This window comes from Suricata suricatta, chromosome 2, assembly GCF_006229205.1.
Source record: "Suricata suricatta isolate VVHF042 chromosome 2, meerkat_22Aug2017_6uvM2_HiC, whole genome shotgun sequence".
Lineage (NCBI taxonomy): Eukaryota > Metazoa > Chordata > Mammalia > Carnivora > Herpestidae > Suricata > Suricata suricatta.
The window spans coordinates 42,190,516-42,218,298 of record NC_043701.1 but is presented as its reverse complement, the minus strand read 5'-3'; the positions used below and the strand labels follow the sequence as shown (position 1 = coordinate 42,218,298).

The 27,783-nt window shown below is 41.0% G+C and overlaps 1 protein-coding gene across 1 annotated transcript in view; it reads left to right on the top strand.

Annotated features, from left to right (window-relative positions):
* Positions 1-27,783, top strand: part of BMPER (BMP binding endothelial regulator) — a 241,870-nt gene that overhangs the window by 208,308 nt on the left and 5,779 nt on the right. Inside the window, exon 14 of the mRNA XM_029918394.1 lies at positions 22,468-22,598. Coding sequence (XP_029774254.1) covers positions 22,468-22,598 — 131 coding nt within the window. The remainder of the gene's footprint in view (positions 1-22,467; positions 22,599-27,783) is intronic.

Genomic DNA, 27,783 nt, shown 5'->3' with positions numbered 1-27,783 from the left:
TATGGAATACAAAAGTCCAGATGGATCAGTAATTGGAATAATTATAAATGCATTAAAGTTGCCTGTTAAAAATTATATACTCTAGGGTCACCTGATGACTCAGTTGGTCTGACATCGGCTCAGGTCATGATCTCGCAATTCGTGAGTTCAAGCCCTGCATCAGGCTCTGTGCTGACAGCTTGGAGCCCGGAGCCTGCAGTCTCTGTCTCTTTCTGTTCCTCTGTCTGTCTCTCTTTCTCTCAAAAATAATAAATGTTAAAAAAAATTTTAAGTTATATACTCTAGAACTGGATTTCTAAAAAAGTAGTTATACATGATATATGTGGTTTTCAAGAAAAATACCTAAATGAATGGGACAGAAAGATTGAAAGTCAAGGCATGGAGAAAATGTATCCTAACACTACCAATGAAAACTATTATAGCAATAGTATGAGGTAAAATAAAATTAAACATGAAAAAAATGAAAATATGATGTTAGAAACAATATGTTAGGAAGATATTACAGTCACGAACTTGTCCATTTCCAATCACTTTGCCTTTATACATCCACCAAAAATTGTCCAACTTACAAGGAAGATATGATAGCTCCTTAATCATAAGGGAATACTTTAACACATGCTAAATGGATAGGTCAAGCTGAAAAATGGATAAGAACATAGAGATTTGAACAATTGGAATTAAGTGTAATTTAATAGACATATACAGAACTCTACATTCAAGAAATGGAGTTTACATTTATTATAGCATACATGGAATGTTGTAAAAGATGTTGTTAAAAAATGACATTTATTAGACTTCAAAAGGTCTCAGTGTGTTCCAAAGATTGAGATAACATACAATACAATTAAATATTTTAAATTTTCAAAAAAATACCAAATACACACACACACACATTTACAAGGATGCTTATTGAAGTATTTTTAATAGTAGTCACAAATTGGAAATCTCTAATGTCCATGATTAAACTCAATGATCTAGATGTAGTAGTATCAAGCTGCATAATTTTTCAGAACTCAATATTGTGTAGAAAAGCTAAACTCAGGAGAGTACAGTGTAAAATTAAATACCACATATTATTCATGGATACAATTATGTATAGTAAAAACAGACTTGTTTTAAAGTAAGGATAATCATTTGCCTGGAGAAGAAAGGAAAGGGAATGGGGCTGGAGATGGAGGGGATCAGAGAATTTCTACTATAATTCTAATGTATTCTTCCTTTTAAAAACCTAAAACAAATAGAGCAGAATGTTAACATTAGTGAATTCTGAGTGCTGGGTCCATAGCTACTTGCTCTATTACTCTCTGTTCTTTTCTGTTTGAAATATTTCATGATGAACAAAAGTTTGAGTTACAGGCCCAGGGATACAGAGTTAGTATTTGGTATTTTAGTTTCAATATTTTGATTTCCTTACTTTTTATTGTACAGAAGTGCTTGATGTTTATAATTTCCCACTGAATACCTTCCATTTTCCCCAAGTTTGTTTATATTTAAAAAGCAACTTGATTTTCGGTCTTCTACTCTTGCAGTTTATTCTTTGTTTGCATTCTTACTCACTTTTCTCCTTGACTCCCAAGTGTTTTGGTCATGAATATTAAACAAGAAAGAATCACAGAGTCAGCTTTCATTAGGAGAACATTTTGTTGTAAGGACGAAATACAAATCTGCCCTTATCACTGACTGAACTCTGAATTAAGCTTGATTGCCATTCAGTGAACATCATATAGGACTTCAGAAGAAAGCAAGCGTTCTCCTTTTACTTTTCAATCAAATAACAATCACATTTACTAAGAATCTGTGATGTAATGCAGTGTGTGAAATCCAGAGCACAGTGGAGAACTGAAGAAATATGGAACAAAGGCTTTTCCTGCATTCAGAAAAGGTGACAGTCTTCCTCTGCTTATCAGTCAAAAGCTAAATGCCTTCTCCTAGCAAGGAAATAACAGAACCAGAAGGAGCAGATAAATGAAGCCCCAGTTATCAGCATTTTGAAAGAAAAAAATCTTTTCTCCACTAAGGACTGGCCTCAGAAACTCCATCCCTGACTCCCCAGACCAAATTTAATCCTCCTCCTCGGGGCTCCCTAGCTCAGGATTGGGACTCAAGGGAGGTTCAGCCTGTAACATTCTTTGTAGCTCTTACCATAGCCTGTAACATGCTAAGTGTCTGCTTTCTTAGCTGTTCTAAGCCCCATAAGGGCTGGGACTAGGTGTCCCCACCCAGTGCCCTACCCCAAGCCTCACATATGGGAGATGCTCAATGCATGTTTGTGGAGAGAGGGAGGGAGTAAATGAAGCACACAGTGACTCCTGGAGGGATGCAGCTGCATTTTCCCATACAATGAAATCACCATGAAAAATGGGAAAAATTAAGCTTACCAATTGCAAGGATAAAGTGAGTATTTTAGAGATACGTGAATCAGAAATTATCCATCATTGTAAAGGTTTGCTTTTAATACTCTGTGGACATCTTTAGTATGGACGGGGTTGGAAAAGTGGGACAGGACCCAAACTTTTTAAAGTTTATTTGTTTTTTGAGAGAGAGAGAGAGAGAGAGAGAGAGAGAGAGAGAGAGAGAGAGAGAGAGAAGGAGGGAGGGGCAAAGACAGAGGGAGGGAGAGAATCCCTAGCAGGCTCCGCACGGTCAGCACAGAGCCTGACACAGGGCTTGAACTCATGAACTGTGAGATCATGACCTGAGCTGAAACCACAGCCAGCTGCCTAACCTACTGAACCACACAGGTGCCCCTTCAAACTTTTTATTTATTTTTTTTAAAATATGAATTAAAGGTAGACTCTGAAAAAAATTAAGATTGAGATTTTGGATCCCTGGATTTATCATTTTATTCTGAAATTTCTAAGGAGAACTCAAGGTCCCTCATCAGATGATGAGAAGATCTCAGGTTGCAGCATAGATGACAGGTGATGTACCATTCTGAAGCTGCAACCCCTTCCCCTTCTTTTCCATTTAACTCCTACTCATCCTGTGGTCTCAGCCCAAACTATCAATTTTCAGAGAGTAAGTGCTCTGGAGTTAGGGGTGGGTGGAGCAAAAACCTGCCCAAGACTAGTACTTCACAAAGCTGGTGGTGCAAAAGAATTACCTGTCGAGGTAGTTAAAATGCCAATTCCTGGGCCCCAGCCCCCACCCTCATCCCCAGAATCTGATTGAGTTGGTCTGGAACGGAACCCAGTAATCTGCATTTCTATTTAACCCTGGGTGTTGCTGAAGCTGCCCTTTCTCCGACTGCATTTTCAGTAGCTCTTTTCTCCACCAGTACTTCTCAAATTTCAATGCACGTTCAAATCCCTCGGGATCTTGTTAAAACAGAGTTCCACTTCATAGGTTTTGGGTAAGACTAACAGTCTGCATTTCTAACAAACCCCAGGTGAGACCCTATGTGAGGTCAAGGCTGCTGGTTTGAGTAGAAGGACTGTGGGCACCGAATTCAGCTGGATCTTTAGCCTTGTATTGAATTTGCCTGCATGTGGACACCAGTCAGAGCAAAGCCAGAGAAATGCTTTTGTTAGAGAGAAAGTCTTGCTAATGAGAAATCTCAGGCAGACCTGTTATTTGCCCTTAACTCTTTCCTTCCTTTGAGAATTTTTGTTTTATAGTGACATTTCACACTGAAAGATCTTTGTGAGTACAGAGCTTTGAGAGAGAAGATTACAGTTCTTTCTTTGGAATGTTTCTACTAATGACCCAGAGTGTTCATTTCTCTCTGAGTTTATGATATGTACACAGGGATGATTTTCATCAAAGTTCTGAAATAACATTTGCCTCTGCAATTACCTGATTCTTGTGTAAAGGTTAATGGGCAAATATAATGTTCTCAGAGTGCATAGAAACTCAGAAATCAGTGTTTATAGTGCATTTTTTAATATCATACTCTTTCTTTCTAGAATATGGCATAGAGGGACAAAGTTATAAGAGTTCAATGCCAATCAGTATTTCTAAATTTAAGTAACAATTATTTTAATGAAATTTTAGGGGGAGCAGGATTATATTTTGATCCCCAATTTTATTTATACAACCGAGATGGAGGAAAATGAACAGACTATAATGTGCTTTTAGCACTTTTAAGGTTGGAAAAGCTAGTCAGCTTATAGAAGATTGTAAAAAATCTGTATCTTAGTTCCCCTATTTAAAAAATAAAGTGAATTTATTGACTATGTTGGAGGATTCCAATGCAGACTTTGGGGCTAGTGTGTTCTATGATCCCTAAGAATAGGGCCGCCTTAGCGGTGGTTGATTGCAGTAAATATTTAGACCATGAACAAAGATCTAGCTTGTAAGGAGGAATCCAGTTCTTGGCTTCTTCATTAGAGCTGCACAAGAGAGTCCCCCTTGGGTTTTCGGGTACCCTGGCCACACGCAAGCCAATGAAGTCAGAAACTCTGAAGCCTGAGGACCGGGGCATCACTGAGGCATAATGCTCCCTGGTAAATCTAAGGTTCAGTGAGGTTTGAGAACCAGAGTTCCAGGGACCTGGGTCCTCTTCTACTTCTGAAATCCACTCTGGGTTATGATCCTCTTCGATTATGGTTCTGGTTTCCCTGAGTTTACTCAGTCTGAGCCAGATTCACTATTCAGTTTTACATCTACCATTCCCTGAAGTTCTATGTCTTTCTTTTCCATGCATTAAACACGTTCAGATTCTCCTCTGACTATTCTTTCATTTGAAGGAATGAATTTTTTCATAATTCCCACTAATAAAGTTCCATACTGGATTTTTTGTGTGTGTGAAAGAAATATATGTAGGTTTCTTGTGGGTGGAGATTGTATCTTTTAGTGTATTCTCTTTCCTGAGAGGATGCTGAGTTGAACTGTGTTCTCATTTAATTATCCGTGGTTATTGGTCTCTAATTTAGTGCCTGACACATAAAAGGTCCTGAGCAAATATTTGTTGAATGTCCAAGTCATTGATTCTTCTCTCTTCTTTAACTCTTATGCTCAAATAGTCAATCAGTTTCTGAATCATGTTGATACAAGCTCTTAAACATGTCTAAAATCCACGTTCTTGGCTGAATTAGTAACCATTGTTGCCATGGTGTAAATCATCATTATTTCTTTGTGTTTCCAGTTTCTCTTCCTCCTGGATCCCTCTCCCACAGTGAACACTAACCCTATCTCTATACCCTAGCTTCCACTGAGCAGCCAAAAAGATTTTTTAAAATTATTTTTTTCATAGGATGGCTAGGTGGCTCAGTCGGTGAAGCATCTGACTTCGCCTCAGTTCACAATCTCACAATTTGTGAATCAGAGTCCCACATTGGGCTCTGTGCAGACAGCTAAGAGCTTGGAGCCTGCTTTGGATTCTGTGTCTCCTTCTCTCTCTCTCTCTCTGCCCCTCCCCTGCTCGCTTTGTCTCTCTTTCTCTCTCTCAAAAATATATAAACATTAAAAAATTTTTATATTTCTTCAAATTTATTTTGATTTGTATCACATTCATACTTACACAAAGCTGAATTTTTAAAAATAAAAATAAAGTGTACTATATTATCCCAGGAAATTTCTTTTTGTTTATACAAGTACATTTTGTTATTTGCTTTATATAGATTCTGCATTTTTAAGTCTTCTGCATTGACTGGTTGGTATTGTGAGTTGAATCTTTTTGTAGAGTGTGGTTCCTGTGCACTTATTGCTAGCATTTAGTAAAACAGTTTTTAGAGCTTCTCTTTTTCTGAAGTTTCCTAATTATAGACAATCATACAATTTGCACGCAAAGTATAATTTTGCTCTTTCCTTGCTAAGATGTTGTCTATTATTTGTCTTGTGTAATTTTATTTTTTTTTAAAGATTTTTGTTTTTATGTAATCTCTACAACTGGCATGGGGCTTGAACTCAAGACCCTGAGATCAAAAGTCACATGCTCTACTGACTAATAAGCCTGCTAGGCACCCCATGCATGTATAATTTTAGAAGGCATAACTTTAGAATACTATTACTTAATAATAGTATTGAAAAGTACCTTTGCTTTTGAATTTACAGACATGCCTCTACTAAGAATAATTCTGACTACTTACATTGAGATAGACACCATTCATTGTGTTAAAGAGGCATTCTTTCATTTCAGTTTTACCATATTTGTAAAGTTTTAAAACCCAGAGTAAATGTTTAATTTATGATATACTGTATTGCATCTGTCAATGTGAATACACAGTTATTATTTTTTCATCTATTAATGTGACAAATTATGTCATTAAACATCTTGGTATCAAACCAACCTTGCATTTCTAAAAAAACACTACTTGGTTAAATATGTTATTCTTTTAATGTACCATTGGGTTATGTTTAATGATATAGTATTTTTGCCCTTACTTTTGTAAATAGATAGTCTTTAGTTCTATTGTCTATGCTCTTCTTGTTGTATTTTGATAGGGCTAAGGTCCTTCCTTGCATGTATGCAACCACTCATATCATATAAAATTAAATGTAATTCCCTAAGTAGGTAGTGTCATTTCAGGACTTAATGGCTGTATGTCCTTCAAACTCATGCAAAAGTGAGATCACTGGTCATTATTGGTCCCCCTTCAATGAAGTTTACTCAATATACTACCCACATTCTTAAGTGACTCATCATTCTCTCCTCTGCTGTTTGTCCTTTCTTCAATATAAAACAGATGATATGGCATAAAAATTCTTTTATATCTGTTTCTCTCACTCTATTTTATGTTTCTGAGGATGGAGATTTTGACTTCTCATCTGTGTATCAGCACAATGCCTCTGTGTAGTAGGTGTTTCGTAAATGCAATTTAGAGCAATGAGTGACTGAGGGGAACTCATACTTACATTTGCCTCACCTTACTTCAAGGCTTCCTGAGAAGTACTATGGGTTGCTTTTAGTATGCCACAGAGAAATCAGCACATACAACCTTTGTTGTTTTCTGTACAGGACCCGAAGTCATGTATTTAAATTATTTAATCTGCTGTGTTACATTAATGTGGCATTCATGGCAGTGGGGCATTATATTAGGCATAATGGAGGACAGGACAGCGGAGACAGGACTAGACATTCTTTTGTTTGTCTTTCATGAAAACATGTCCAGTTAGAGTGAGTGGGAGCATTCTTCATCCCACAAATGTTTACTGAGCACCTTCTACATGCTAGCAACTGTGCTGGGAGCTGGCAATTCAGCAGGAAATTGGACAGACAAGAGCCTTCACAAAACTTACATCCTTGTTGGGGAATGCAAACAAAACTAAACTAATAATCAACTAAATAGAGTAATTTCTGATTTGAGAGAGGGTGATGAAGTGGAGATAGGGGATTATTGTAGATACTGGTGGTCAGAGAAGGAACGTCTGAGCATGTAGTTATTGCCCTGAAAGTTAAGAAGATGCAAGCCTCTCCTCTAGACACTGGAAGATTATTTCAGCCAAATGTAGCATTGAGGTTGGCATGTTTAACGACTGGCAGGGAGTCTAGTCTGGTTCAGAGGTAGTGAGCAGAGACTGGTAAATAGAGATGAACATATAAAGCAAGAAGGGCTTAGATCACCAGGGGCATGTGTGCCATGAATGGGGTTTATGTCCATTATATATATATAATAGTTTATATATATACATATATATATGTATATATATATATATACACATACATATATATAATAGTTTATTGTCAAGTTGGTTTCCATATAACACCCAGTGCTCATCTCAAGTCTATTATGTTTTTAATGTGATGAGACATCTGTGGAAATTTTTGATTAGAGGAGTGACATGATTTATTTTATATTTTTAAAAGAACATTTGGCTGCTATGTGAGGAATGAGTTTATGTTCCCCTAAGTATTATTATAAGAAGTGTTTGCACAAAAATACATGACTGGCTGCTGTGTCCAGACGAAAGCAGATGAGGATATCTGTGCTATCACTGGAAAGATATGGTGGAGAAATTATAATTTTTCACTGCTGAGTCATAGAAAAATCTTTTCTGACCACTCATTTTTCCCTCTTCTCTCTCTTCTTTCCCAGTGCATGACTTTCAATCACTATGCTAATATGAGCTCTCTGCTTTTCTCACCTTTTAACTTCCTATTCCAATGCCTTACCAACTTCACAGCATCAATGACTGTCCCAATATTAATCAGTCATGTTGCTATATTTTTATACAATCTGAAAAGAGACAGTTTATAGTTTTTTTAAAGCCAAATTGTATCCTATGATTGACTGAACAGCATTATTATGAGCCATTATAAAACAGTAGATGGCCCTGAGGTACTTGTGAAGGTGGCAATGAAACAAAGCAACCTTTAAATTGATTTAGCAAAAGCACTTAGTTACTATTTCATGCTAGGCAAAACAATAATAAATCTTAAAGGAGGAATCTTCCTAGGACATTATGAAAAATAAAACCGGCATAAACTCATTGGTTGCTGTCAGCACTCATTTTTATGGTGTTTACATGAACATTGGTAACAGAGAATGAGATGATTTATTTGTGACTTTTGGCTGTCGTTAGAACACATCAGTAGGGATGTTCTGCCTGTAGCCATGGTGTTAACTTTGTCTCTCTCTTTCTCTCTCTCTCTCTCTCTCTCTCTCTCTGTCACACACACACACACACTCAATTGCATTTTGTTTACTGAAAAAGGATCCCCTTGGCTCAATGCATGTCTCCCCTCTCCAGTGCCTGTTCCACATTGTTACCTGGGTGCGGTGGAGTGCTGGAGCTGGCTTGAAGTGGTCTCTAGGGGCCACTGTTAGATTCTCTTCCCAATACCATGCTTACTGATCAGGGATGTCATGTTGGGAGCCTGAAAGCAGATACAGCAGGAGAATTTACACCACAGAAATTGGCATAGGCTATGACTCAGGTGTTCTATTCTTCCCAACTCCCCAAGAGCTAGTCGCTAAACATTTACCACCCATTCACTGCCTGGATGTTCTACCGGGAATTTAGCATGTTTAACGATAAACTTTTTGTCTCTCTTTCCTCTCGTTGCTGTTGGTCTCTTCTCTTGCATTTCTTATTTGTTGACAGACTATATAAACCCAGGCTCAAATCTCCAGAGGCATCTGTGACCCTTCCTTTTCCCTTTTGTCCTGACATTAGATCCTTTTAAAAATTCTACAGATTATGCCTTCTCCTATCTTGTGTACTTGATGTCTCCCCTCTGGCTCTATTGGCATCACCACCTTCCCCCCAAAAAACCTTGGTCGTGTTCTTTTTTCTCTTGTAACCCCTCATTAGGTCATCATCCATAGGTGCTTGATCCCAGGGGTCACTTTAGAAGGTCACTTTCCTGAGGTATGTTTTCTATCCTGCGATTTTCCTCCTCAAATCTGTCAGTGACTCCTCTGATCTCCAAACAAGGTGCATACTTCATAGCTTAGCATACAAGGCAGTTGAATACGTGAGCACAACCTACCTTTCTAGTGATTTCCTAAGGCTTTTTTTCCTCCTCTGATAATCAGGAATTTTCAAATGGCACACGTGGCATTTCAAACAGAAGTATTTCTAAAATACGAGTTTTCTGAAAAGCCCTTCCTTCCTCTTTGGGTAAAATGAGCTCTTTCTTTTAAGATGTAATTCAAATGAAGCCTCCTCCTTGAAATCTTTTCTAGCTTCTCACTCCTTGCACTCCCCTGGCAATACTGTACTGCTTTTTATAGCACTCATCGATTTCCTCCTTTTATTACAATTTATTTTAGCACATTGTGTAGTTGGAGTAGAAACCCTATCTTTTTCATCTTTGCTTCTAACTTGGGGGTGAGCACAGTGCCCTGCTCAGCAGAGATTTGTTGAAAGAATAAATAAAAGGGAAAGAAGGTTTATACTTAACTCGAATGCCCTTTAGCTGCTAGGTGTAAAGAAAATAAAAGCACAGGAAGTTAAAAAATGGTATAATAGGCATATTTCTGGAAGTTCCCCAAAAGTTAACTTTTAAGTGGAGCATTTTTACTTTGGGTAATGTGTTTGAAGAGGGTATCATATGGAGGCTGGAATAGAATAGAACAATGAAACAGAAGGTAGAATCTGAACAAATGTGTGGAAGCTATAGAACACATTTTCCTTTAATATATAAGAAAACTTTCTGAGAGATAGAAGGCTTAATTATTTATCACAGGAATGATATTCCTAAAAAGCTCCTGAGCTGGTATCACAGGCACGATGCAGATGTATGGCCATCTGTCAGGATGTTATAAAAGGAATTCCTGCAGAAGTAGATGTTCACTAAGGTCTTTTAAGACTCTTGATTCTATGACTCTGGGACTGTTTATGAGTCGTCCAGCCTATTGGTAGGACTTTTAAGCACTCACTGTCCTAAACCATGATAGTTTACCATAGTGGTTGCTGTTAAGACTTTTACTATTCAGATGGGAACTTTAAAATATTTAGGAAGAAGGCATCTAGAAAAGCCTCGCCCCAGCCCCACAAAACAGTGGTTTCTAAATTTCAGGTCCTTTGACTTGAAAATGTTGCACCACTAATTTTATATCACAAAATTAAGGTTTAAGAACCCTGCTGTATTGGGGGTTTTTTTCTCCATAGGAGCTAAGGACCAATTTCTCCAGCACTCGATTTCTGCCTGATTAAACCTCTGGCTTAGTTTTATTTTAGCTCATTTGCCATGGGTCTCCAAGGTCATGGATGAGATAGAGTGGAACTCTTATTCTCCAGAGACGGGAATCTTCCCCCTCATCTGTAGTGCTTCCTCACCTGGAAACACCATTTGTGTGGAAACACCATTCTATCTCCTTCTCTGCTAGGGATTTGCATTGGGTCATTGATCTTTATCCAACTGCTGATTTAGAAGGTAGCCTTGAATTTTTTTTTTTTTTTACCCTTTCTCCATTCTGCTTTGTATAAGCAAAAGGACTTGTGAGTGAGTGTGTGTGTGTGTGTGTGTGTGTGTGTGTGTGTTTCTTTTTCCAGGAATTTTTTTAGGGATTTACCAGCAACTGTAAGTGAAGAGAAGAACAATGTTTCTCCTACATTCTTGACCTCATCTTTACCTATTTTCTTCATGACATTACTCTTATCAGTTACCTAACCTCTCCATCTCTTTAACTTCAACATCTTCTCTTAGACTTCTTTTCCTTGGTGCAAAATGTTCAAACCTCTTTGATTCTAACACACATACACACACTCACACACACGCATGCATGCACGCACACGAACACACAAGAGCTGTACCTGGCTTCCCTTCATTCTATCATTCCATTTCTGTTCTCCTCTTCACTGCCAACCTACTGAAAGAATGGTCTTCACTCAATGTCTTTCGTATTTTCCACCTTCAATACTTTTGTCTCCATCCCATGAAACTATTCCTCCTAAGGTTTTCACTGACCTCTTAGGTCCCTAATCCAGTGGCCTGTCTCCAGATCTTCTTCCCCTTGGCTATTGGTTGTACTTAAGTCCATGGGATGCTCACACCTTCTTGAAACGTTTTCAGGCCATTTGACCATCTCATTCTCATTGTCATCTTAGAATTCACTTTATCGTGACTTGACTATATAAACATCTACAAATGATTCATTCAGAAAAATAGGTTCCGATCATTTTACTTTTGACCAGGGCTAGTGAGAGATGGTGAACAAGACCTGCCCTCTCTGAAGCATAGAGATGTGGACCAATCAGACAAGAACATAGTTGCAGGCTGTGGCACAGGGCACTCAACACCATGAAAATATTTACTAGCAACCCCACTAGCTTGGGGATCTCAGAACCCTTCCCTGAGAAAGCTATTGGCCTGCATATTGAAGGAGGAGTAGGTTCTAACCAGGAGGAGGGGATGGAAGAAACAGCACATGTTGTATTCGGCAGTGTGTTGTAGGGAAGAGAGCCTGGATCTAGCTTTGTCACTTACTACCAGTGTGGTATTAAAAACACTGCGTGACTGCTCTGGATTTAAGTTCCCTCTTCTGTTAAAAATTTTGCAGTCAAAATTATATGCATATATAAGCAATGCACCTGGCATACAGGAGGCACTGAGGAAATGTTGTCTTACCCCACTTCTTCCACTTTCAGGGCTATGAGTATTCTAGAGCCTTCAAAGCAATATTCGCAGTTGCTTCTAGGAAACAAGCCTCACATTCCATTTCTCTGAGGCTAATATGAGAATGCAGAGAGTGGGAGGTGGTTGGCCCATGGTGTTTACAGTTTGGGTTAGGGGAATGTCTGGTTTCTGAACCTCCTTTCTGTGACTTGAGAATGACCATGAGCCATCCCCCATTGATGGAGGTGAGGTGGGCTCCTCCAGAAGGATAATTCTCCTCTCAGGTCTTGTGGATTGAGTTTTCCCTCGTACAGCCAAGAGTATGGAGGGCAACAAAACCTCTCCCAGTGCAGTGATTGGATGTGAATACTGGTTGACTGTGGAACAGAAGGCAAGGCAGATGCTTGATGAAAGGCACCCAGCTCTGAAAAGGTTCACCATAGCTCTGCATCCTCTGGGGGCGTGGCCACACTGCTGCCCTTTTATTAATGCACGGAGCGGAGGGTTTGTGGCCTTGGCAGCCCTCCGCAGCCTAATGTGAAAAAGGCCTCTGGAATGATCCGCCCCTTTGAAGCAACTGGGCTGGTGGTGGCTGCTGCGTATGGCTGGGGTGTGGCCTCCAGATGCTGGGCGCCTTCTCTTCCACAGATTTTCCTCACTGCCACTTGTGATGGCGCTCTCCCAGGGATACCCCTCAGCAGGCAGCCGTGGTCTAGACCCGCAGACCTGTCCCTGCACACTGGGCCACCAAAGGCAAGATTTCACAGAGGACTTCTGGGGCTGGGAGTCCCCGGGGATGGAGCTGAGGGGGATGCCACCCTGGAATGAGAGAATAAAGCTCCACTTCTGCACCCTCCTCCCTTTGCGTTTCAGCTGGGCAAAGATAGGAGACCCTGGTCTCTGCCTGGCGTGAATTGCATGCCTCTGTGTGGATGGATTTCTCTCTCCTCTTTAACAACTGGACAGTCTGTTTTCTCCCTTACTTTTCAGGAAAACCCTATGAGATGATGCAGGGAAAACCGGCCTAGAAAGGGGAAAGTCTGTACCCCACGTAAAGCAGTTGGGGGTTCGCACAGCTGTAGGACTCCCAGCGCTTTTTGCCGCGCCTTGCTGCCTCCCTCTCCAGACTTTCTGAGAGCCTGTGCTGTGGGAGCACTTTCCTCTCCCCCAGTGCCCAGAGATGAGCCCGGTGCCCTGGGAGCACGGCTGAAGGAGGAGCTCCCTCTAGAGTGCAGTCCTGCACCTACAGGAGCCCCATAGGGAGCCTCCCGAGTCCTGCTGCCTGGCGCCTTGCCCTGTGTCACCCTGCCCTCCCTTTTTCTCTGTGAAAGTCCCGAGCTGAAGGCAGGGTCTTTTCCTCCCACATTCCCCAAGAGCCCAGCCTGTGTTTTTGTACACGGCAGACACTCAGCGTTTGTCAAGGTGAATGGAACGATGTGTATCTGTGTCGGGGGTAGAATTATAATGAGTTGGGCTTGCTGCACAGAAGAGATATAGAGATTTTCTTTTTAATGTTTTTTTTTATTATTTATTTTTGAGAGAGAGCGAGAGAGCGTGAGCAGGAGAGGGGTAAAAAGAGGGAAGAACAGAGGATTAAGAAGCTGATGGCAGCAAGCCCAGTGTGGGCCCCTGACCCTAGCCGAAGTCGGACGCTCAACCGACTGAGCCACTCAGGAGGCCCGAGATTTTCTCAATAAAAAATGACCTCTCTTTTCGAGAAGGGCTTCCAAGTGTGAATAGCACCTAGTTTTAGGACTGGCTGAGGCTGGGCAAGTCTATATTTAGGTAGAGTCCTAGAAAGCTAAGACAATGGGGATTGCACCATTTTACTAATTAGGAAGCAGGAACATGACTGAACATTGTCTACATGCTTTGCTTTTGGCCTCTGATTGTGTTACCATCTCAGATGTGGTACTTTCCATTAGGTGAAGGGTCTAGCACTCTTTTGTATTTGAGATTCTTTGCAAAAAACAGAGCATGTGCAGCTAGATACAGTGCATAGGTAATGTGAGATTTTGCAAAAAAAAAAATACAAACGCTTAGATTTTTCCCACTGATGCTCTACCTCACCCGCCCTCAGCTCTTCTAGCCTCTGTGGCAGGAACCCAGGAGACTCTTAGATTATGTGGGGATTTAGTCCACCAACCAGCCAAGCACTTGTTTTTTACAGTGAATGTGACAGTGATGGATTTACCATGTTTAAGAGAAAAGTAATCGATTTTTCTGACAAGCAGCCATTTTTATGTGCTGCTTTATCAGCTGGCCTCCCCCTCAAAAAAGTGGAGTAAGAAGCAAATGCTGGAATAAGAATTAAGGTTACTAGGCACTCTCACTCTCGACCACTAGAGGGGGGTAGTGACCAGGCTTCCTCTCTCACTGGTGGGCTTGTTTGATAACTTTGCCCAAAATGAAATAATGAGTTATCCCTGGGAGACTGACAACCTAGCAAATGTTTGCTAATCATGGTCAGCTTTTCCTTCTGTGGAGCCAGTGATTCATACTCTAGGAAAAATACCTCATTTTTTCCCCAAAGGAGTGTTTTCTAACCATGTTCATGGTTATAGAGTCTGTAGAGCAAATAGTAGGATGGTGCCTATACCTTCCTCAACCATAAGGCACAAAAAACTTAACCATGGGCCATGGGGAATATACTCTCCACTGTGGAAAATCATAAGCCTTGTTGTCTTTAAAGGAGGTCTCTGTGCCTGCTATGTTCTCCACAAAGCAATCTCTAACTTTAGAAGGGTGTCCAAGGAGGAGGACCATTTCTGGAATTCCGATGCCACGCTAGTGTCTGCCATGTGGCTAGCGCCATTTGCCTCCTGGGGAATGCAACCCTGGAAGGTTAAAGCAATCAATTTTTGTCAGTATCCAGAGAGTGTAAATTAGGTGAAAAATGTAGAGTCCCTAGGTTTTAAACTGGAACTATATACATATAAGTAGGCAACGTATACATGACAGGAGCAGAGTGCAGGCAATCAAGAAAAGAGGTTCATTGTGAATAATTATGAATGTGGTACCAAAATAATTACTTTGGTGGTTGGATTTTTATTCTTGTCAAAGCAGAGAGAGCAAACACACAGGGCTGATGGGGGAGCTCAGGAAGGTAACTGAAAAGTCATGAGCACACTGACTGATTCTGTGTGGCACCTATGAGTGTCACACCTATCAGTGAGGCTGGAGACCCTGAGGATTTGGATCTCTAGAAGAAAGAAACGTCTTAACAACAGACCTGCTGTGCTGCTCTGTGAGGAAATGTAGTCTTCAGAAACAGGTTGTGTGACTGTCGCAGACTTTTTGTTGTGTCTCATTTTTTAATATTTTTTAATATTTAATATCTGAGATCTGGTGCTTTGGAAACTCTGCTTTTACTCAGCCTTCTCCTTTTCCCTGAAATTTCCTTTCCCTCATTCTGTAATGAAGCAAATTTCTACACTTCCTTCCGAGACTCAGTTCCCATGTCTCTCCTACTGTGTGAAGCCTTCTGGACATCCTTACCTACCCCATGGAATTAGTCTTCAGTATCCCACTGCACTTGCTTCCTGCCCAGAACACCCTTTATGTCATTTGGAGTTTGAGGGTGTATCATTCTGTTCACGTCTGTGCCTCCATCTGAACAAAAGGGCTTCGTGAGTTCATTCTTCTCCGCACTTAGGAGTGGGCTCAAAGTATAATGTATGTGGGTCTGTGTGCGAGATCTAATGAGGCTGGATTGTGATAAATTCAGTATCCACAACCAGAGAAACAGGTAGATTTCCAGATTCTCCTGCCTCGTGTCCTTAGATCAAGTTTGTAAAATAAATAAGCTCATCCAGAAATACCTGGCCTTGCTGGGCTATCCTGGAAAACTAGGCAACCATAGAGCCAGTATTTAAGCCAATATTTGATATCAAATATTCTCACCAATGTTTAAGCCACCATGATGCCAAACTGTGGCTGGCTCGGGGAAGATCTGGAAGGAGCAGTGTGGACCCCCTACTGGCTGGCTTTTCAGGTTTGCCCCACTCTTATGAACAACTCAATAAAGCAACCTCGTGTTTCCCATTATTGAATCTTTTGGCCCTATTTTTTATGTCAATATGCTGTTTTTATGTGAATAGCTGACGGTGCCTATGTAGTATTGATAAGAGCAGATGTAGCCACTAATGAGCTAGGGATGAAGTCATTTTCTTAGGTCTCATGTGACAAGGCTATGCTGTCTTATGGCTCCTACGTCTAGTAACTTCCATGCAATTCAGGTTAGGGAGGTCAGAGCAGAATTTCAAGGATTAAAGTGTAAGTGAATTTATTAATTGTCTCTATTCATAGTCTCTTGGTAGATAAACATACTTCTGTCCACCCAGCTAGGACTATTTCGTGAATCTTCTTCTTCCCCCTTTCCTACCGATGCCCAGGTACTAACAAGCCTGAAATGCTTTCATTGATTTTCTTAACGTCCTAGGTACATGGGGCAAGGAAAGCAGTATGACCCCAGTGTGGTTTTCTAGTCATCTTCTAGATGTAGCCATATTTTACTGTTGTTCTCAGGAAAGCTTATTTCCAAATAGAACAACATAGTACAGCCAAAGACCCTTCCTGGTGGCAGAGGGGAGAGCCAAAGCTCTGCCTCTGGCTTCCAAATGGCACTGGCTGCGGTGACTCTTGGCTTGCCCCTCTGTTCTCCCAGAAGCAGTGTGGAGAGCTCAATGGTTAATTTATCTGTCTTTCAAAACTCTGGGTAGCAAACGCATGCACACTTACCCCTCTCCAGCAGGGGTGGCCTTCATGCCAGAAAAAGCAGAGGGAAAACCACTCGGTCTGCTGTTGCTAGGAAGCAGAGCGATGTTTGATGTTTTGACTTTAGCAGGATTGGAGGCTTGCCTTTTTAATAACACGAAGAGCCATGGGTTGTTCTTACGATATTGAATATATGCTTTTCTGAAAGTGTGTCATGAAAGCGGACTTCTCTGATCAAACCCTTTATTCTGCCATTCATTAAATTAAAAAGAAAATCCCCTGGATACAGGAGAGGAGTGGGAGAAGTTCAAAATGAAAACGCAAGGTTCCTGCAGAAGCAGCTTAGTTCAGAGGTTGCTATGGTGAGCTGCCCCAGGCGGAGGGCTGGGTTAGGAGCTGGCCCGGGTAGGTAGGGGCAAGGGTGGAATTCACACTCTTCAGATATCAGCGTCCAACCGTGACCCTGTGGAAGCTGGGCAAAGGTTATCAGGTTGTTCTCATTCACTCTTTGGATGATTTGCCACATAGTTACTGAGCTGCCCGTTCAAAGCACTGTTTGGCTGGATGAACAAGACACAGCTACTCTGCACAAACAGAGAAAGTGGTGGTTAGGATTCTAGGGTCTGTGCCAGGATAAAGAAGGAGAGAGGATAGGACCCAATAGGAAGGGGCTAACTTTTCTCAGGCCAGCCAGGGAGCGCCATGGAGGGGTTGGACTGAATGTTAAAGGACAGACCTCAGATTCTTCCAGTGGAAAAGAGAAGGAAGCACATTCGAGGCAGGAATGGCCAAGGTGGAAGGAAGCCTGAAGGTTAATGAGACATTCTGTAAGCCTGGGGTAAAAGAATAGGTGGGGAAGAAAAAGGGATGGTCTAGACTGCTAGCAGCCTTGAATTTGAACTTTCTCTGCAGATGCCCAGTAAGAGTAGGAGTGAGCCTGATCCTGATATCACTACACGTACAAACCTCTTTGAGGAGAACAGGGATGGTTTCCCAACACAGATGGTACCACCATCCATTAGAACTGTCTGCCATGATGGAGCTTGTGTAGATCAGTGCTGTCCAGCAGGGTGGCCACTAGCCACACACAGCCCCAAACACTTGAAATGTGGCTAGTGTGACTAAGGAAGTGAATTGAACATTTTATTTCATTATAATTAATTTAAATTTCCATTTAAATAGCTCCGTTTGGGTCATGGCTTCTTTCTAGAGCATCGCACGAGGCACTGGTAGTGACCTAATGGAGGGGAGATGATGATGCCAGCTCCCTTGCATATAAATTATGATAAGTTGGGTTTCAGGGAGGGAACTGACCCCAGGTGGGTTCTGATACCAGTATTGTGCTGGATATGGTGAGGAGAGGCCTTTAAAGAGTCTTACTGAGACCTGACACCTATACGTGAAATGATTAGAGAAGGCGGCCGCTGGTGTGTGACAAAGTGCTGCCCAGCCCGGCACCAGCTCATGAGCACCCTGCTGTGGCTCTTGGCATCCTCTCTGCATATCACTGCAGTGCACAGCTACATGTGCCCCAAGGAACAAGCATCTTGCCTCTACCTCTCTGCTGTCGGGAAAGGTGCCAGGAGCAGGGTGGATAAATCTGAACATCATTTCTAGATACATTCATAAGCTCCTGTGACAGAAAACCTGCTTTAAGGGCTCACATAGACAAGCAATTATTCCCTGTTACCTATAGAGCTTTCTGGAAAAAGCTCTATTGTAATGCAACCTGTGTTTTCCCACTGGAGCCCTGGGCAGCTGCGTTTCCTGACCAGGAACTCAACATCGAACAGAACATAACTGGGACAGAATAGTGCCATGAAAGCAGGGAAACCAAAGCCATAAATCTTACTAACTGTTAAGAGTGATAACGTTCTCCTACATATTCTATATAATGAATATAAATGTGCAGTTTTGGTGCACACTGACTAAGGAAAGAGCAACAATCTTCCATGAACATATAAAAATTCAACTCCACTGTGTCATAAATTAGATTTTCCCCATACTGAACTATTAAGTGTGATAAACACAAATTGAACACTTGAATAACAATAGCTTCACCCCTCCCTGAAATTTGAAGTACATTCGAGGAAGAAGTTCCTTCTTCTTAATAAATCCCTCCAGCAGAAGCATGCCTAATTACCCCATTATCCGTTCCATCCATCTGGGTGTCAAGTCCATAGTATCAGTAGACCAGTGAGGTGGGACAACACACGGTGAATGAATCAATGCCTATGTCAGGAGGCCCCTGATACACAGACTGGAAAATGTTAGCTGGAGAAATATTCAATAACTCAGACCTACAAATGGATATTTTCATTTCCTCCCATTCTTCATTCTTTATTTTCTCACTCTAGGCCCTGAATTCTGATTGAAATATTAATATGTCTCATGTTACTCTTTTTTGTTGATTTATCATTTGAGAAAAGTGACATGTGTATATTATAGAAACTTTGGATATGAAGAAAATAAAAAGAGCCTCAATTCTACCGCTTAGAGTTGACCACTGTGAACATTTGGCTGTATCTGTTTCCAGTTATTTTTGTTTTCTTATTTGTTTTCACACAATACTGAAACACAATTTTGCTTGTCTTCAGTCAGTCCATCCTGAATGTTTCATCATATCTTAAGATGTATTTCCAGAGCATTGTCGCAATGTCTGCAGGATATAGAGCTCACCTAAATGTATTTAACTAGGCCCCTATTATAGGCAATTTAGGTTATCTCCCTGCCTTTCTTTTCTTTTCAAATAGCATTATGATGAAAACCCCCATATATAGAATTTTTGTCCACATGCATTCCTGTTTTCTTGGGTGTGGAATTTCCCTGACAAATGAAGAATCTTTCTTAGGGCTATTTATAAGTATTGCCAAATTGTTTCTAGAAGGACCTAATGCTGTCATCATTATTAATATGGATGTTGAGATGAGAAAGACCTATGTATGGTCCTGGTTTGGGGGTTCCAGATCTTTCATCAACCGTGTGACCTTGAACAAGCTAACACCTCCAAGTTCCAGTCTCCCCAAATGTTATGTGGGCCAATACTAAGACCTGCTTCACGTCCCATTGCTGTGTGGACCAAATGAGACAGTCCACGTAAGAGCTGACGACGTCAAAATGCCCGACGTTAAGAGCTAACAATTATATACTCGCAGAGTAGGGACCATCCATTTCTCCATTCTTTCACAAACCCTGTGTACAATTTTGTGTAAAAATCATCAACTTGACAAGTGAAAAAAAGACATCTTGTAGTTTTAACTTCTGTGACAAAACAAATCTCTCAAGCCTTTAAATATATGTGAAATATTTCAAGCGAAGGGTGGCTTTGACAAATGCTTTTTCCTCAAATGTTCCTCATGAGTGCCAAGTAATAGAATAAGCACAAATCGTCCTTAGTTTTGAAGGGCAGATACATCATTGACTGCGTCTGCATATTGAGTGGCCTGTTGTGGAGGTGGAGTAGGTATATGTGGCAATTAGTAAATGTGTGCTTAAACATTAAATGCACACTTACCTCGTTTTCTCCCAACAGTCTTGATGAATTGGATGTAGCTGTCTGTAATTTATTTTAAATTGTATAAATAGCTTCATAAGACAACCAATAGAAATAAAAAGAAGGAAAACATTCACCAAGTATTTCACCCAAATTAAATTTTGTTTACTGTTCGCACAATTTTACAGAGTCACACTAGACGTTCTTTCAAATCAGAGGATATATTTCCTCATGTGGAGACCCCCTCCTTCCCACACAAGTACCATCATTTTACCAGGCCCACTAGGCGCCACTCAGTCCCTGTCACATCAGTGGGAGCTGTGCCCGAGAGGGGGACCTGTACCCTATGGGCCAGGGAAGAGGGTGGGTGACAGAAGTCCCCAGGAGTGAAGCAGAGGTGGGACGAGAGGTTAGCGCCAGCAGCCCAAATGTTGCTGTCCTGTCTGCACAGGAATGTGACGGGTGTGTGTTGGTCTGAAATGAAATTCAAAACAAAGGCAATGGTTCATACTCAGACATTTAGAGGCCATTTTAAGAACAGGTTTTAATTTGCTTTTGTCAGAAATCCAAAGGCTCTGTACTGTGTCTGTGTCTGGTACTGGAAAGAGTTTGCTCGTGAGCCTGATTCCACGGGATTTCTGTAATGCAAGTGGGAGGAGGTATGAAGATATGCAGTCTTGACTATTACAGAGAAGAGAGAGATCTGTTTTTCTGTCCTGTATCAGTCATCAAATAATTTTCTGTCTTACGTATCAGCCATCAAATAATTTCTCACTTGATGACATGGAGGAGGCTCGTTAGGTTTCAGTTCTATTCCTCTTTTGTCCCTGGTCATTCCTATTTCCAAGGCTGTGTTCTTGAGAGTTGGGCTGTAATATCTTTGCAGGTACATGGTGATTCTTTAATACAGTTTCTGTCATTTAATTCTTGTTCAGAGCAGGCAGCGCTCCAGCCTTTACACAGAGCTAGCTGGCCACTCTTTGTAATCAGATATGTATATACGTCCCATGCCAAGAGAAAATGCTGGAATATTCACATTAGATTATCATATTCTTGTCACTTTTCAAGATCATCTGTGCTGTTTGTAATTTTGACTATTAATATTAATTGTGTTTGCTTTTAGCCTTGAATTTGGTTCTGTAAGGAAGAGGTTTTACTGACCAGGGTTATGAAAAAAATAAGGGTAGCTTAATGTTGTTAATCTTGAGGGCTTCTGGCATTACTGTTAAGTCAGAACTGTTAGGGATAAAGATAAAGATGATCCTATGGAATAACAAGAAGAACAGTAGTCTCAGGCGATGTAATTTAGTTCTCTTTTTTGCACCTTTTTAATGTGATTTTGGGCCCATCTATTCATTTGTAAAATGACCTGTTTATTTATAAAATATGGACCGTGCTCTGTCCTTTTGAGCACTCAGTGACAGACTGCATGTGGAAGCACTTTCTAAACAATAATATTACATACCAATGTAAGGTTATCACTGTGGCTTTGAGGTCAGCATGCTTAAAATTTTGTTAGTTTACATTTAAGCATATTTCAGTTCTCATTTTGGCCTGGCCCATCATTTCCATACTTAAAACTATGAAGACCTTGGCTCAACCTTCTTTATCTTTTGGTCTAATTAGAGGCTGGAAGTTTTGCTTTATTTGGAATTTGTCACCCCACATTCTAAAGAATGAGTACTAGTGTTTCTCAAAAGACTAAGATTCTAAGATATTTGCAAAAGTGAATCTTAATTGAATGTCTTCAGAAAGCCCTGGGATTTTATACTTTCATCATACTGGGCACTATTTTGGTTATGTTGTAGTAGAAACTATTATCTTATATCAAAGCTGTTCACAAATGGCAGTACTTTGAATGATGACTATAGTCTAAGAGCTGCTTTTCCAACATGGTAACTGCCAGACATATTGATTATCTACATCTAAGTTAATTAAAGTTAAATCAAAGAAAAAAATGTGGTTCCTCACACACACTAGATATATTCTAAGTGCTCAAAAGCCAGCTATGGGTCATGGAGAGAGCTTTGGACAGTGGATATTAGAGAACATTTCCAGATGTTCTTTGTAGAAAGTTCTATTGGAGTCCTGCTTTAGAAGAAGGGGAATCTAATATCACATTCTTCGGAGGTACCCTGTAAGGTGTCATGTAGAACTTGTATGCCATTTTTAGATTTCCAACCTAAAATAGCAACCTTCAATGGTCAATTGAGGTTTGACATCCCACTTACCTACCCTTTCCTGCAAGTCACATTTACGGTGTTTGATAATTTGATATTTTTACATGTTGATTTCTTTCTGTTGGGTTCCTTAGGTCCTGTGTGACAGACATGTGTGAATGTCCAGTCCATAAAAACTGTTACTGTGAGTCATTTCTGGCATATGCCCGGGCGTGCCAGAGAGAAGGCATCAGTGTCCACTGGGAGCCTCAGCAGAACTGTGCAGGTGAGAAATTCCTGGCGGATCCATTCATCATAAGTTCACTACGATCCCCAGTATAGCAATGAAAGAGACTTTCTGATGTGAATGGCCACATTCCCACTTGGCCAAAGGGAAATTCCATCAATAGTCCAACTGGATTGCAACTTGATAAAACACAAGGGTTTCCCACTAGGCAGGATAGAAAGCACTTAAGAGAAATGCTTTGTGACAAGCACATTTGAACAATTTAAGGATTTCCACTGTTGCAAAATCCTCCCGTCCTCAAGCTTCCAGCTGGGTGTACTTAGCACATGGACAGGCACAGCTGTGGCGAAGGTTATGTGTGGAGCAAAGAATATTCATGATGATTACAGTCATTTAAGGTCTTCAGGCTAAGTGTGTGTATGTGTGTTGTGCCTGTGTGTGTGTGTATATGTTTAAAAGAGAGGAATTGTTAGACCCTTGCAGAACATTCTTTTGCCTCTGAGAGACAGAGTTCTACAATACTTGTTATAGTCCTTTGATTTCAAGCAAGTTAATTAGCTTGTTTGATATCTGTAAAATGGACTTCTTTGTTCATTCAAGAAATATTTCTTACAAAGTGTCTATGCTGGGCGTTGTGCTGAACACAGTGGGTACTTTGGTCACTTAAGAGATGAAGCCCTTGTCATTGAGTTGCTGGCAGCCCAAAGGAGAACCAGACAAAAATAGTAACTCTACAAGAAATACTCGCTAAGTATGTTAAGTGTGATGAAGGAAACAAATAAGGCAGAGCAATAGAAAACAAATGAAGAGGGAATAGGTAGCCACTTACATGGTGATGAGCGAGGGTTTCTCTGTGCTGATAATAGGCATCTTGAAGGATTGAAGGGAGTTAAGGCAAGCATTCTATGTAGAAGAAACATATTTGATGACCATAAAGCAGGAATAATATAGCATGCTCTTGAACTGGAAGGAAGTCAGTGTGGCTCAAGCATCGTGGGCAGGGGAAAGAGACATAAGACGAGAGTGAAGTGGAAGCAGGAGCTGGATTGTGCAGTGCTTTGCAGGTTGGGGGAGGGTGGTAGCCTTATTCCAAGAGGAGTGCAAGCCACCGATGGGCTTTAAACAAGCCTCTCTCTGCTTTCCAAGGATTACCCTGTGTCCAGGCTACTGTGGAGAGAATAGATTGGCTGGGGCAAGACTGAAAGCTGGTGACCAGGCAGGAGTGTGGTGATCAGTAGTGGTGGTGAACAAACAATGGTGACTTGGATCAAGATGCAGGCAGTATATCAGGGGAGAAGAAGAGAGATTCTCGATATATTTTGGAATTTTACAATATCTGTTACGCAGAGTGATATGCATCAGTGATATGTATGTGAAACATCTGGAAACAGGTCCACCTCATAGAAGCTGCTGCTGCCATTTAGATCTTGAGATGAGATGACAGAGTATTTGTCACTTACTTCAAGGGTTGGCAGACATTTTTCTGAAAAGGGCCAGATTTGCCTCAAGTGAAGAGACATGGAGTTTGCACGAATTCTCCACTAATCCTAATAAACTGAGCTCTGAATCAGAAAAGAAGGCAGTTCATGGCACTGCTAACTCTGGAGTGTCTATATTGGTGGAGGGCACGAGTGGTCATCTGGTTGGCAGGGAGGTCAAGAAGAATTGCCTTGAAGCCATGCTTTCATTGCATGGCCATCTTGTTTACTTAGACCTGTGAGTCTCAGTCTGACTGGACATTGGAGTCACTAGGGAGTTTATAAAATAAACAAGAAATCTATGCCTGGGCCCCATGCCCAGATATCCTGCCTTAATTGGCCTTATGTGACTTTTAAAACTTCTCAGGTGATTCCGACCTGCAGTCAGAGTTGAAACCACTGAGTTAATTTTTCTGCCTACTTGAGTGGCTTTGAGGGAGTAGGACAACAGGTATTTTGGAGTTACTAAAACTTCTCCAAGCTGACCTTTGACAAAATCACTAGTCTGTATCCATGAAAAACACTAAGCCCTTTTACCTACTTCTAACTTCCCTTTTGGATTTTGCTCTCCCCTCTTCAAACCCAAGTTCAATCTTTGTATCTGAGGTCACTCTCCACAGCAAGAGGGCCTATCATGCTGCCCTTCTCAAATGAGTATTGATTTTATAAAAATAACTCACAGTGATACCAGTGGGTTGGGTCTGAGGATGCAGAGGGGGTCCTGCAGGATCAGCCAAGATAGATAGGCAAACTCAAGCCTGTAGGAAGTGAGAGCAGAGCTTATTGAAAATATAGAGAGAGTACAGATAGAGATTTAGGAAGAAAGTGAAGGATGAGTCTCATCTTTGCTAGGGGTCTGAAGTATTTAATGATGATTGTGATCTGGTACAAATGTCCTCTTGGGCATACAGGAATTGGTCAGCACAAGGACAGCGTTCCAATGTCCATCATAAGTCATTTATCCCCTGAAGCCAGGGCATCTTGGTACATCAAGATGTCTAGTGCCAGCAATCTGGAATATGCACATGATGGCTTTGCCCCATCATTCCTTAGGTATTATCTGTTGTGCTGGAAGATTCCAAAGCTATCACGAACTCCTCATCCCTTACAAGGAGGACATATAGTAAGGCATGTGTATGGCAGGAGTGCAGATCCTAGCAAGAATAGAAGGAAAGGGAGCAAAAAGTAGATTTGTATGGTGTCCTTCAGGTTCCCTATCTCAGTAGTAAGGTGTGTCTGAGGCTCCTAAAATTAAGACAAAATGGCTTACCTCTCACCTAATGTGTCACTGTGGGGTTGCAAAGTAAAAGTGGTGTTTTTGTGGGACCAGGTCCTTTTAGTATACCTTGAATACTTCTAGCTACCTCTCTCTGAGTCCTCCTCTCCTTGAATCTACCAGAAAAAGAGTGAGATATATGGAACCCCATCCCATCCATCCATCCTGCTGTAATTTAGGACTCTGCAGAAACTTATCAACTCTATTAGCTGTGGTGGTGCTCTGCTGAGGCTTGTATTACATACAGAATATAGGAACCCTCTCTTCCTAGCCCGGAGCTATACTTAGCACCATCTGAGTGCATCATTTGAGGAGTACACATTCCCTCTGATTTCAGGGACCAAATCTCAGGAGCTAAAATTACTTTTCTAATGGACAAGGAATATGGCTCTTGAAAGGGTTCATTTACCACTTAAAATTAATGGAGCCGTCTCTGTGAAGTATAACTCTGTGCAGTTGCAGAGGAACCTTTGTACACACACACAGACATGCACACAATGAACCTGCACAGGTTGACAGATGGCACATGAAAAATAAATTTACAGAGACATGCAGCATCTTTCAATAGATCCATTTCCAATTGATTGGAATATTGAAGACTATAAGAATACTCTTCACTTATTTTTAGCTCCCAGATCTTTTCGACGTATGACAGCACTTAAGGACACTTAACACAGAGAAGAGAAATTTTACAGAGTAAAAAGCTTGGAAGTTGAACAAATATGAAGCCAGCCGGGCAAGAAACTCTGAATGAGCAAGTGACATTTCCACATCTAACCTGGATGACTGCTAGCACAATGTATATGCCCACTATAGGTGGCAAAAAGGACTGATGAAGCTCAAGCTTAGCATGTGAATTGCTGAATATCATATACTATGCAAAATACCATCCTAAAGGTCTAGAATAAAAGTTTAATAATGACCATTTATATTAACAGTCACCATTTTCTAAGTGCTTCTTTTGCCCCAAGGACTACATTAGCACTTTTATGACATTTTATGTTGTTAAATCTGCCTTATCATCTATGTGGTAATTCTATTACCCACATTTTACCGATAAGGACATTGAGGCTTGGAATATTTAAGTGATTTGCTGCAAGCCACAGAGCTAGAAAATGAGTAGGTCGGGAATGAAACCCAGGTGAATTTGCCTTACAGCCTCTGTAGTTAATCATTATGAAAACAGACCAGCAAGAGCACCGTGGAAAAATATATTCAAATATGAATATATATTTATTTGTGTATTTACATAAGAATCAACTAACTTGTTCAAATATTTGTTAGGTAGGTCTTTTGGAATTCTATTCATTTGTTCCTTATCACTGAGAGTTGTCAGTTGGTGACCTCTGACTGTAACTTTGTTATGATCTTGGTCCTGTATCTTACTTACAGATTGCCTGCCACCGCTCTGTGGCCGACGCTAATTGTCAGTGCACTTTCAGTAATGCATTCTATAAGTGGAAAAGTAGCTGGGATCCTCAAAGTGGCGTGTGTCTTTCTATATAGCACGTCAGATAGCCTGCTGGGTTCTGTGAGCACTTTTTCCTCTGTTTTTCTCTAAAATTCCAGGTGATTCTAGCCCTTTGCTGTAGCAACTGCTTTCATTATACACAGTGAGCTTTGCCCTGGCCAACTGGGCGCCTCCTGTAAAGGATGAGGAGATAAAGTCAGTACGGTGATGTGCAACCCTCAGCGGGGACATGGAGGCAGCAAAGTCCCAGAGGGCACCACAGGAAGTAACACATAATGCTGCTTGTACACATTACACACTGCCTGCTTGTGTGCCCCCTTGAGAACAAATGCCTGCCAACCCTAATCGCTTTGGTAGTTGGCTGATTGCTTTTTAATTATTTAACTAGATGAATCCCTTTTTAAATGCATATGTTCAAATCGATCACATTGAGGTTTTCTTTTGATATTTTTATTTTTTTAAGTTTATTTTTAGAGATAGAGAGAGAGAGAGAGGCAGAAAGAGAAGGAGAGAGAGAATCTCAAGAAGACTTCACACTTAGTATTCCCGATGTGGGGCTCGAACCCACCAACTGTGAGAGCATGACCTGAGCTGAAATCCAGAGTCAGATGCTTAATCGATTCAAAAAAAAATCTTTTGCCTTTTATATATATGAAGAAAAAACAGTGAATTCACAGAAGAGTCAAACAGGGTCTGAGGCAGTATTCAGTTTCTAGAATCATATACAAGTTGATGATCAATTTGAAGGTGAATCTAAGCATGTCACCCCCCTCCCCAGCTAAAACTCTTCCAAGGCTCTCCTTGGCCTAGATTCACAGCCTCTGCCTACTTATCTGCCTTCATCTCTCCACCTCTCCCTCCTCAAATCCTGTGCTCCCACCTACCAAATTAAGACCCCCTTCCCCTGACGGAGCCAGCAGTACATTGTTGCCCACTTGCCTTCTCTCTGCCTGGGGGACTCTTCCCACCACGGTCTGTCTGACAGCTACTACTCACCTT